Here is a 13646-nt window from a genome sequence, read left to right as displayed (position 1 = left end):
CCCCGCTGATGCTCGCCTTGCCCCCCCGGATCTGCTGCCCCTGCCCCAGCGCGCGCGGACCGTGGCCGCTGCCCCCCTCCCGGACGCGTCGACGGAGTAAAAACGCCACATATGGAAACAGGGGACCGCAATTTTAGGAAAAAGGGAAACTAACCGCCTGCTTTTTTGTTTGTTTTTTGCTTCTGTTTCTTCATATACGTATTTCTCATCATTTCTACGCTCTTTATGATCTTCTCTGTGATTCACCATGGCTTCATTTTCGTTTCCTTACTTTCTGCTTGACATCGTCATGCTACCCCCCAACATCCATTTACTCTAAAACCCATCCGGGAACCTTTTATTTTCTTCTTGGCTGGCTGTTTGTATATTTTGACACCCCCTCATCCCCCTCCTCATTCCTGCCATCCTTTTTTCTTTCTCTCTCCATGTTGAGCTTCATAGAGTCAAAGAGGCAGAACCACCGTATGATTTGGTGGCTTAGCCAATACTAACCATCACTCATCATCATCACACAACCACTGGCACTGCATGGCCATTTAGGCTGCACCACAACTGTCACTACCACCACCACAACTACCACTACCATCACTATTAGCACCACTAATCCACTGGCTAGGAGTCTGTAGGAGTCTATGTGGAGCTTCACCCTCTCAACCACCTCAGCACACAACACAACCTGTGTTCAGACTGGGAACTTGGCTCTGTGGTGGATTCATAGCCATTGACCCCGCAGTCGAAGGAAGCCGCCGGCTGCCGCAAGACGTGAGCTTTAGGTTGAGCTTTACGAAGGATCCTATGCATTGATTATTCCACCCCTGACTTTGATAGCATACTAGATACATCCCTGCTGCGATACTTCAAGCCTTCCCAAGGTTCGAGCCCCAAGCCATCCCAAGGTTCTTCTTCTTCTTAGTAACTCTTAGGATATCATGTTCTGTACAGGTGTTGCCTCAGATCCTGCCTCAGCTTTCTCCAGAGATTTCCGGAAATAAGAAAGCGAGAAGAATCGCACAGGCCAAAAAGACAGGCAGTTAGTTGTCTTCCTACTTCTTGTGTTGAACCCGTCTTTCACTGCCTTTTGCAAATTCCTGGGTTCACCCCCTTCCCGCCCTCACCTTCCAACCGAAAACCAAATCATTCCAAAGTTTTGGAATTTCTACCCCCCCTCCTTTCACCTCCTCAAACCCTCCTGTTCCCCTCCAACCCCACCTGCACTCCGGTGCTTGGTTTTCTTGCTTGAGTTGGTCCCTTAAATTTACAACTATTTACTTCCTATACATCAAGAGGAAAGGGGGTCCCCCTTTCATAGAATGCGGCAACATGGGTCTCTTTGACCGCGGAGTTCAGATGCTTCTGACCACGGTGGGAGCCTTCGCCGCCTTCAGCCTCATGACCATCGCGGTTGGCACGGACTACTGGCTCTACTCGAGAGGAGTGTGCAAAATAAAGACTAACAATGAGAACGAGACCAGTAAGAAAAACGAAGAGGTGATGACACACTCCGGACTTTGGAGGACATGCTGTTTAGAAGGTAGGAATGGTCTTTTGTGGTTGTCCATAGCTCTCTCTGTTTAGATGGTCCACCAGGTATGTGTATCCAAGGCCTGGTGCAGTGTGCTATGCTTTCTTGTTTAAGTCCTACACATGGTCGGCCATGACACCAAAGCAAAACATTTAAGTGGTCAGTCAACAGAATTTTCGCAAACCTTATGATGATTCCAGTCTTAAACTTAATTAAACCAGATAAACCCATGCTTCATTATGTTTTTGATGTCCTTTGAGAAACAGAACCTAGAATAACATGCAATTCTAAACCTGAATTGGTATTCCCTTTCATTTCCTTTGACTGCTAAGAAGAACAGGTCTGCTAATTCCATGCCATGGTAGAAACTGGTCCAGACCAGTAGTGGGGGTAGGGTGTGTGTATGCATCAGCCTTCTCAGAAGACCATTGCTCATCTAGGATCGTTTACCATTGAGACACTTGATACACGTTGATACACAGTGGATTGTCCAAGCTTTACTCTCTGCCTTAAAGCATCTGAAATAGCTTCTCCTCAGGCCTTTTGGTTGGACGGCCAGATTTGTATGCAGATTACTATTTAATTTTTCACATCAGAACAGCCTGTTTGCTCCGTTGTGGGGGTTCAATTAAGGATGTCTGACATCAAATTCAATCAGGGGAAGTTGAGAGCAGGTGAAACAGGCCAAGCTCGGCTGTCACGCCATCTGATGCCTCAGCGAGAGAGGGAGAGGGACAGAGAGAGGGAGAGAGAGGGAGAGAGAGAGAGAAAATATAAAGAAATGCCACCAGCTGTTCAAACATCTCAGGTTTTACCTCACACCTGGTCCAGCTGTTCACCTGTCACCTTCTTAACTGGAGAATGTTGAACTGGCCTCCGTAGTTGAGAATCAGATTTTGGATGCGTTGCATTTTGTGGACTTAGTGGCGTGGATGCATTCAAATTTTTTGAGAAACTTCTACCTTGGATTGTTATTCACTGGGCAGAAATACAACCTCACACACAAGGTCCTAAAAATGAAAGGTCCATTCTTTCATTTATAACATTGATATAAAGAGCTTAAGAGTGAGTCAACATATTAGGCCTAATGTTACTATTAAGATATCTATGAATTCTGCCCTCATACTAGACTGATACTGTGTGTATGTATTAATATGCATAAACATTAGCTAGGCCTTTTATATATAGGTCAGTTACATGGGCATTGCATTGTGTGGGCCTGTATTCATTCTTTTATTTATTTTATTGAGAAACTTCTACCTTAGGACATCATTCATTGGGAATTTTATGGGTGTACAGTTACAGAGTGTAGTTTATCTCCGGTCATGGACAGTATACCAGTCATCCCTGATTGGTTCTGATCACTGGACTGCTGTTGGCCATATTTTATATGTGCGGTTTGGGATCTAATTTAGCTTACATCAGCTTATATCAAAGGATTGCTGCTGGGTTTTTTATGGGGTCCACAAACTAAACACGAATGCTTGGTCAGAAAAGGACCATTGGTGTCTGGCTAGAAGATGACTAACCACCAGTGTTTCAATAGATGGACTACAGTTATGAAGGTTAAAGTTTGGCATAATTATTGGAATATGGGTTATGTATTGTATATTGCATAGAATTACATTACATAGAATAACTTGAAATATTTAATAGTGTAATTCATAAATTATTTTATAAATCATTTTGTTTTATTACAAATAATGTAATGCACTTTTGTGACTATGTATGATTTATCGTGAAAAATACATTTCGAAGTAATAACTTTTCAGATTAAAAAATAAAAATAAAAATCAGATATATACATTTTTAGGTATTAAAAAACTCTGACCCATGAATTCAAATCTATGACTTAAAACTCAGTACTTTTGATAGAGCTCTGTTTCTGAGTTTTAAATGAGAAGGATTTGTATTTTTGGATCTGAGTGTTTACAGTCTTAAGATGTATTCATTACAACCAATAAACATTGTAAAATTCAAATAATCGAATGAATTACACCATTCATAATTTCATGTTGATTGAAAGTCAGGTCAATTGAAATTAAAATATAAATATAAAATCTTGTGTCAGCTTTTAAGCTCCATATACAGTCTCCAACTGTCTACCAACAAGATCTAGAGCTAATGCTAAATGTTTCTGATATACTGGTCAGTGAACAAAAATAGACAAAAAATAGACAGTGACAGTGATAGAGCTATGTTCCACTCAAAGCTTTACACAACAATAGACTCCAATACCCATAATGCTTCATAGAGAACTTCAGCTGTCCATACCAACGCTTCCCAGAGCTCCATCTGAGTCAGCACATCAGAGCCAGTGACCGCCCCAACATGGTCTCTGCTCAATATAATTTCCATTGGTAATGGCCTGTCCTGTGCTAAGTTACGGCTGGACCTGAATCGATAAAGCCTGACCTATGGTTTACTCTTGGCCTAAACGTTTTGCTGTGCTGAGTACTGCATTATTAGAGTGAGACGTATAATATGGGCTGGGCTCCAGAGCGATGAGCTCAACTTGTGCATCCTTGGAAACAATATTTGGTACAAGACTTTGTTTGGTTTCTGCATACTTAGAGACTTCATACTACATACATAAGTATGCAATACTGAATAATATTAAAAATGTGCATGGTGTTTTGATGCGTCCTTGATATGCATATTGTCGACATGATGAGAAATTTTATCTCAATATGATAAAATATTGTTACAGTGTTCAACTCTAACTTATTCTGATACTCACAATATTGATATACTGTAATTTCTGTGAATGATTTTTGAGGCCCTTGTTGAACTAAAGGTGTAACAGAATAACCTTTATTAAGCAGCTTGTTATGCAGTAGACATGTTATGTATTGGGAGTAGGTTTGTTTTTTTCAGTTTTAAAAATAATATGCAACACTTATGCATGTTATATCAATATAATAAAGTACAGTAATGGCATACGCTGTTCACAAATGTGTTATAAAGCCCCTATGAATGTACCCTTCAAACAAAGTGTTACACTTTAGATTAAGGCCTCCTTATTTCAACACAAGGTCAATGAATAAAATGCTGAGGTTCTGTTTTTTTTTTTTATTAAGCTATAAAGTGTTTACAAGTATGCCATGAAGTTGTATGCACTGTACGTAGCCTTCAGACAATGTTACAACTTAATATTTTACTGCCTTAATCCAAGCCTCGACATGTTCACTGTCATTCAGGGTTGTGAGATTATGTAGATCTAAAAGTAAAAAGCTAAAAAGCACATTTAGATATGAATGAGTGGTGTGTAACTGTGTTTAAAAGTACACTTGGAGGGATGTGTGTATGGTGTGGTCAGTGTGCGTGCTGCTGTCTTTCCCCTGGTGCTGGTTTGGTGCCATTTATCCACATTCCGGCACAGAAATCGATCCGATAGCTGGGCGGCCGAGCGTCACTTTGTGGAGCTGAAAGAGAGTGAGTGAGTGTGTGCGTGTGTGTGTGTGTGAGAGAGTGTGTGTCTGTGAATGTGTGTGTGTGTGTGTGTGGAAAAGCCTATTATGTCACTGTGCGATTGACCGTCTGTGAGAACCAGACGTATCGTCTAACTCTGACCTGCTTGCCTTGGGGTCGGGCATGTGTGTGTGTGTGTGTGTGTGTGTGTGTGTGTGTGTGTTTGGGTGGGTGGGCGGTTGAGGGGAGGGACGGTGGTCCAGCCTAGCCTGCACTGGTTTAGCATTAGATAGTCACCTTGTCTCACCTCCTTCTATAGAATACACTGGATTGTTGTGGACCCTGGTATCCGCAATTGATATGTTCATGCTCCGCCCACACAATCATGTTTCTTTCATAGCAACTGTTGCTAGGCTGACTTAAGTGTTTAATAGAATATATTTTTCATATTTATATTTGTACCCTCCAAAAAACTGGAACAGATGGGCCAGTTCCTTTGTAGTTGCAGAAGATATTTGTGTTTGACATTAATATATGGATATTACACAAGTTATAAAAAAATTAGCATTCATTTCTAGTTACTTCCAGTTATTTCTAGATCTGATACACAGTTCAGAAGATGAACTGTGTCTCCTTAAAGGTGTCTCCTTATACATAGATTATTCAAATAAGAAACAGTGCTGAATGTGTGCACTCAGTTTTACATTTGGGTTTATTTGTTCAGACTGTGCATTTATAGTTAGAGTATTAACCAACATGAAAACCAGAGAGCTGTCTACAGGTGAAAAACAACTAATTGTGAAGCTGAGAAAAAATAGAAAATCAGAACCATTGCACAAATATTGGTAATTGCCAGAACAACTGTTTTGAATGTCTGTTAGAAGAAAGTCGTCACTGGTGTACTAAGTAGCAGATGTCGAACAGGTAGCTAAAGAAAAAACACAGCAGTGTAAAGACAGTTGAAGAAACATTGTGTGTGCTGTGAAGATATAAATGGATTGGCTTCACTGTTCCAATACGTTTGGAGGGGATTGTATTTGTATTAATCACAGAAATATTCTGTAGTGTGGATTGTCTGGCAAAATAAACAACATTTTTACTTTGTTAGCATATTAACATATCTCAGCATAGTAATATTTTAATGTGCTGAGTAAAAGTTTAACAGAGACCTTGAGAAGAGGAAACATGCAACAGCTGTGCAAAAGAGATAGAGAGAGCTAGAGAAAGCAGAGTTAGGGGTAAAACAGAGAGTGTTAGTTACAGTTATTTTAGCATAAATAAAAAGTGATCTACTTTCTTAACTCTACAATAATGACAACATAGCTAATATGTTGCCAGGCTCTCTAAACTTTGTCATTTGATTAATTTGTGTTTTGTGTGTAGAGCACCAGAAAATCATAGTAAATACATATTTAAAAGAAAAAATATTTAAAGCATGTTTATAGATAAGTAATACAAAAGCGTCATATTTGCTAAAGAAAAAGATAAATCTGTGCAAAAGTTTTAGTGCACGTCTGGACTGTGTTTATGGTAGATGCGTGCACAGCAAAACTTTTTAGTTTTACAGCGCAATACGAATAATTTACTTTTTTTTTTTTTAATAAAAGTCTATTCAACAAATATACACCAGAAAGGCAACTTTATTTTTGTAGAACAGTTAAACATTCTGGAAATACAGGCCTTTCTCTTATTAAGAATAAAATACATCTGTTTTTTTAAGGTTAATATACTATATTTTATACATTGTGTTATGTATAGATTACAATTTGCACTCTTATTAAAGAAGAAAAGGTGTTATCAAATGACACCATGTCTTAAAAAACACTTTACATAGTATTAATCATGTTAGTTTCAAATATTATTGTTGTAATGTGAAGTAATGGGATGGCAAAATTAGAAAATATCCAATTTGGTTGTATATAGACCAGAATTTAGACTCTAAAATAGGAAAATTAAAGGATTATCAAATGACATCACTGAAGTCTTGAAGAACACTTGTAATAGTATCCATTATGCAAGTTTTATGTAATAGTACTGTAAGAATTTGAATTAATGGGATGGAAATATAGGAGAATTGCCTATTTGGTTTTATATAGAGCGTTTGGAGTCCTCAGTCTCATGTATTTTTATAATATATATTTCAAGAGATATAACCGTAGAAAATTGAAGTAATAGGAAATCAAACTTAGGAAAAGCCAAAAAGCAAGGCATTTGTGTATAGGGCTTCTAAATGGCTAGCACCAACCCTGAATACTGAATTCTCCTGCTCCAGATTAAACATATGTGTTAAGGAGTTAACATGTTTAAGTTAACAGCACTGATTTAAATAGATGATTTCAGGTCGTATTGGTTTTGGATGTGTATATGAAAATGTGTGAAAGGTTCCAGTTTTTATTGTGTATTAGAAAGCCGATCTCGCTGGACTGAACTGGAGCTGACCCATGTCTCTGACTGGGCGCCCAGTGGCCCTCTGTGTCCGGCCCACGCTGGGACCGGAGCGGAGGCAATTTTGAGTCCTCGGCTAGGCTTGGCTTCATCACTGGTGAGATTGGTGAATTTGGAGGCCGTCCAAAAGCTGGACAGACAGCTCCTATCTGACTGTGGTCCAGAATTCCACCCTTTCAATACGGCCTCCAGAGGCACAACTGATGTAAAGCAGACCATCACTGTTCAAGAGAGAGATACTCACTGTTCAAGAGAGAAAGATAGAAAGATAGACAGATATGGCGAGAAAGAGAGAGAGAGAGAGAGAGAGAGAGAGAGGGATAAGGCCTACTGTGAAGGCTGTGGTGGCTGTCGGAAGCAGCTGGTCATCAGAGGCTGTGCCAAGGATGTGCTTTTGTGTGAATTAAAGACCAAAAGCTCCATCCACTCATTCACATCATCCTCATAGCAGGACACAGCGCATGCATGTCAGCTGGATTAATTCATAGTTTTTTTTTTGTTTTTTTTTTGCAGTGTGTGTGGGGTTGTTTGTTATGGAAAATACAAACAAATACAAATATCCCATATTTCTTTAGATTTTTCGATTTATAGAACTGGTTCCTTGACATTTAGTCACTTCCATATGTATAATATTTTTATATGTATGATGCATGTATGTATACAAAAATGTTTGTATCTCCAAACAGTAACTTCTTAATAAAGAAGTTATTTATATTGGTCGTTTTGGAGCATTGCTATTGGTATATTCCTCATCAAATCATTCAATTGTTACACAATGTAAAGAACACCTCTAGATACTTAAACATATGTGTTTATACAGTATTACATATGACACATTATAGCATGCTAATCAGGTGTGTGACATATCGTATTATACACAATCGCCAATCGCCCAAATTATTAAATATCGTGATCTTTTTTTTTGGGGTCATATGGGCCATCAGGATACAACTTTTTTGTAAAAAAAAAACAAACAAAAAAAAACACACTGCTCTCTGTAATATAATATATATAAATGAATAATATAAACAAATAAGCACATATATATAAAGAGAAAGAGAGACCACTTCAGTTTTTTAATCAGTTTCTCTCATTTTCTATTTATAGGTATATGTTTGAGTAAAATAAACATTGTTGTTTTATTTTATATTTTATGGACAACATTTCTCCCAATTTCCCAGTAAAAATATTGTCATTTAGAGCATTTATTTGCAGAAAATGAGAAATGGCTGAAATAACAAAAAATATGCTCTCAGATTTCAAATAATGCAAAGAAAGTTCATAGTCATGAAGTTCAAAAATCAATATTTGCAATATTTGTAAACCGAACTTTTACCTCAACATTAAACAGGATAAAGAATGCTGTTCCCTTAAATAAGCTACTGGCGTAACTTCACAGCATGAACGCACAGGTCAGTTTCCTTTGTTAAGAAACACAAAAGTGCCGTGCTGTTAAGATGCCAACGTGCCAAAGTCAGAGTGCACATGGCTCTTAAAGATTGAGTCTTAATATGACACACTGATTGGTTTATTTCACGTTACGCCCAAAACACACCCATGATTAATTAAGAGAATTAGTTCATGCCTTTTGCAATTCACATCTCTCTATGGATCGCTAAAGTAGTGAAAGTAGTTAGTAGTTAAATGTACCACTGCCTTATAATATTATTTTAGAGTATGCAATTGGTACGCATCCTATGTCATGTAATGTACACACACATCCACCCTGCACACACACACACATTTTCACACACACACTTCTACAGTTCTGTAGCAGTGATTATGTGGCCACTTCCTGCTGAGTGAAGCATTGTTTAACAGTCTCCCTGAACACTGTGCTTCAATTCCCTCTCTGTTTTACACGCTGTCAGGGCCCCACTCTTGTACCAACGCCTTCCGTGAAGCAAACAAAAGCATGCAAAGACAATCTATTATTTACCGGCCGCTGGCTGTCTGCAAATGCACTTTAAAAGTTAGGAACGAGCGAAAAAAAAAGGGAAAAAGAAAAGAAAAATCCGAGGCACGTCGAGTTACGCCGATCCCCAACAGATGGTGATGCGACTTCATTTCCTTTCCTTTTCTCCTCTGTCTCTCTCTATCTCTCCGCTCTCTTGCTGTCTCTCTCCCCCCAGCATCCCTCCATCACGCCGCGCTCTGTTCTTCTGACAGCTGTGGGGAAGTCTGCGGCTGTGGCTTTGATGGAGATGAATTGAGGTGATTAGCACTCTGCTGGGCCGCACCTGGCCGGGGCAGGGGCCCAAGCACTGATGCCCCGCAGAGCAAGGCCACAGTAAGCCCCCCAGCCAGGCAGATAGAGCCTGCCGGAGCTGTGCCTGGTCGTGAGCGGCGGGCCTTAAGGAGTGGTCGTGGTGAGCTTGACAGAGCGGCTGACCGTCCGTGCAGCTCCACAGGTGGACCTGCCTTTTGGCTCCATCCGTCAGAGCGGATGTTTGGGATGTAGATGGCAGCCAGCGGTAATGAAATGTACAGATGGGCAGCTACTTTAGTGTAGTGCTTAAAGCGTGTCAGTAAATATCTGCCAAAAAATGAAAAATGATGCCATTATTACTTCCACTATTTTTAGTTGGAACTAGTGCAAGGCACAACATGATACACATCACTAACAGTCTATTTTCATGCCTCCCATATGCATCGTTTAATAGCAAAGGTGATTGTGATTATATCTACGTTGATTGGTGTGGTTGTGTAGAAATAGAAAAAGTGTATTCAGGTAAATGTCTGGCTATGTATTGCTATCTTGGCAACTGAAAACACAGGTGCACCACTGACTGAATACAACCTACACATACAGACATCAACAGTCAGACGTTCATTGCTATCATGGCAGTGAATTGTCAACAGGTGTATGCCCAGCATGTATACACCACCACTTGTTTATACACACATGGACAAGCAGCAGTGCACAAACCCATAGTGCAAGCCTGTTGGCAGCTAGGCAAACGTTTGCATCAACAGTAAATAGAACAGCACCTGCAGGAAGCAAAGGTACTCTGTTTGTTATGTTATTTAAAAGGCAGGTGGAAGCTGGTGATTGGTTGGGAAATTAGATGATGTAGCATTAGAGTCTCCTATTAGAACTTTTTTGCCAAGAAATTTACATTTTTAGGCTGTGCAGAGATTTAACTTAATTTGGAATACATCAAAGAAGACTAAATTACCACCCACAGTGGACAGCTTAGTAGGTAATAATGAAATAATTGTGACTGGATCTTATTAAAATGGTTTCTGTGAACACACAAGCAACTCTGGCATATCTCACAGGTCAGTGCATCGTTTTAAAGTTATTTATGGGATGTGGCAAAAGTCATGGCACATGATTTTAGTTAAAATGGGCAAGTGCAAGAATCTGCCTTTGTGGCATCTCTAAAACATCAAGCGGGCACCTTTGGATTTAGTGTACCTACCAATCAGGCCCTCAAAAAGGGCAACAGGATGAACCAGCATTACTTCAGGGATCTTGTGGGGTCCTGTTTACTTTGCTAATCATGTCTTGTTATTGACCTTCTACTTAATCTTAGTTTTATTGTGAACTAAGAGAAAATGTGTGAGAAATGGCTTGTGATCTGACACATATTTACTGATTGTGACTGACTATATAGTTAGATAGTGTGATAGTTATAATTCAGGTTTAGAGTGGTCCACAAATCCTGAGCGACATCTTCAGAAACAAAGGGATTATGAGTAGAAACAAAAAATGTAAAAAATCATCAGCATAGGATTACTTTAGACACTCAATAAATGAATGCCTGGTTCTTCGGGCCGTCACCAACTGTCAGCGAGTAATCCAGCTCAGAAGAACTTTCAGCATTGTAGCTAACACATTCCAGCACTGCTAAGACCAGCTGCTGTGTCTGTAACCATTCTAGCTTTATCACATCTGAGCCTGACTTTTAGCGCACTGGCTACAAGAAGGATATCTAATCAGCATTATGTCGTCAGCCTGTCATTATGGAAAAACAGCTAAAATGCATTTGTTCCAGAAATTAAGGCCCAGATTTAATCCCAAAGTAGCCATCCAGTGAATCTGTAATAGTCTGTGATCCATCGTATACATCATATATACAGTCTGTTTACTATTATAATTATTATTATTCCTTCATTCTGCTTTACGGTAATTAATTAATATGTCACACAGTGATACTGTAATATGTGAGCTATGAGACGGTCATCATACCATGAAAATCTCATACATTTGCAGCTCTAGTGTGGTGTGAGAGCCTGAAATTAGAGCTTCCAACTTCCAATGTGTGAGATTTGGCAGCCTTGCCTGAGTAGATATGTGTTCAGTACAGTATTACAGCACTACTGTAATAATAACACCTGCCAGAATGCTGCTGCTGTCAGAGGCATTCTCAACGATGCCTCAGCAAAGTTTTGTTTGTGTACCAAACCATCAGTGTTACATATGATACTCCAGATAGTAGATTCAGCAGAGAGCAGTGTTTTCCCTGTTCATGCCCAGAAAGCACTTACGCTGGAGAAATTTGAGAAAGCACTGTCCAGCACATCCAAATAAAGACAAATGTGGACGACAGACTAGTTGAGCCACAGGTGTTAGAAGTGTTTAGATAAACTGAGATTTATATACAGTTCTACAGCTTAAAATGTAGGATTTATACTAGAAAAATAGACCTCTAGTCAATAATATAGATAATTATTCTTGTCTTTTAATTTATACTTAGGCTGCATTTATACAGCAGGAAAAAGCAGACGAAAAAGATTTATACACCAAATTCAATGTTTTTGAAGCTGTTTACACTACCATTTTAATGAGACCTACATCAGACATTTTTCTAAACAGTTCACCATATGTAAATAACATGCCCTTCAAAAGAGCAAAGCTTCACATGAAGTTTCGGTTTCAACTTTCATCAACACCACAGAAGCTATCAAAGAGTTCCAGTAGCTGATAGCTAGGCTAAGCAATGAGAATGCATTAGGGCTTGCTGTAAAGTGATTACGTTGTTTGGCCCTCATATTCTCGCTAAACTTTGTTTTTTAAAGCTTTTTTTATGACTGTGTCACATGTCATTTTTTTTTATTTGTGTCACATGACAAAAAAAGCTAAAATTCGGGATACTTTCCTGCTGTGTGGATGCAACTTTAGTTTAGTTTCACCAGAAACATTAAGCTTATTTAAAGATTTATAGTGACATTAGCCCATCTTTTGTTGTGTTTATTACCCTCCTATAACCGGTCCACCAATGTGGTGTCAGATGGGTCTCGAATTTTTTTTTTTTTTTTGGTATTGTTTTCTTATTATAAATTTGTGAGGATTCGCCTGTGTGCGATTATAACCCAGGTCTTGTATCTATGTGTATCCAAACATCTGTATGTGTGTGTGTGTGTGTGTGTGTACTCTGGAGTGGGATTAGTATAGTACACAGATCTGATAAGGATTATCCAGTAGTAGTGTGCCAGTCTAGCTAATGACCCAGACCTAATCTGGCTTCAGCCTGATATTATAACACCGCTTAACTGTGAGCACACACACACACACACACACACACACACACACAGATACACAGATAATCACACATGAACCCCATATGTACATATTATGTACACAAACACCACTCGCAGGATTGTGCTGTAATCTTGCTGCACCGCTGTTTGGAGAGATTCCCGTAAGCTCTTCAGTGTTTATTGAGCAGTTTATCTTTGCTCTTTTTAAAGTGGTAGTTTGGCCAAACATCAACATCACAGTTTTCCTACTTTACTCAAAATATAGTCGAGCAGCCAAGTCATGTTTGGTGTCTGAGGTTTGCCAGCTTTGAATTGGAGTCATGAAGAGTCAATGCAAAGCTAAAGACAAACTATTAGCTATTAGAAAACATACTTTTTATGTGAGAAATGAGATCAAAAACTGCATGAAATCAGTGAATGTGTTGAAACTACCTAGGTACCAAGATGGCGAAGATATTAGGAGTTGTAAACACACCATGCACCATGTCATCAAGATATATGTTTCCCTTCATTGACATATATACAGCTCTGGAAAAAAATAAGAGATCACTTACAAATGATGAGCTTCTTTGATTTTACCAAATTAAAAAATCTCTTGTATAATTAAGAGGGAGATGAATGATCACAAGCCATCAAATCGAGCTGAACTGCATGGATTTTTGCACCAGGAGTGGCATAAAGTTATCCAAAAGCAGTGTGTAAAACTTGTGGAGGAGAACATTCCAAGATACATAAAAACTTTGATTTAAAACCAGGGTTATTTCACCAAATATTGATTTCT

The 13646-nt window shown here is 39.1% G+C and overlaps 1 protein-coding gene across 1 annotated transcript in view; it reads left to right on the top strand.

The window, feature by feature from the left end:
• The first annotated feature begins 682 nt into the window (after window positions 1–682).
• Window positions 683–13646, top strand: part of LOC103039925 (voltage-dependent calcium channel gamma-2 subunit) — a 77672-nt gene continuing 64708 nt past the window's right edge. The window contains exon 1 of the mRNA XM_007231214.4: window positions 683–1531. Coding sequence (XP_007231276.2) covers window positions 1321–1531 — 211 coding nt within the window. The 5' untranslated portion in view covers window positions 683–1320. The remainder of the gene's footprint in view (window positions 1532–13646) is intronic.

Source organism: Astyanax mexicanus, chromosome 5, assembly GCF_023375975.1.
Source record: "Astyanax mexicanus isolate ESR-SI-001 chromosome 5, AstMex3_surface, whole genome shotgun sequence".
Classification (NCBI taxonomy): domain Eukaryota; kingdom Metazoa; phylum Chordata; class Actinopteri; order Characiformes; family Acestrorhamphidae; genus Astyanax; species Astyanax mexicanus.
This window is presented reverse-complemented; position numbering and strand designations above follow the sequence as displayed.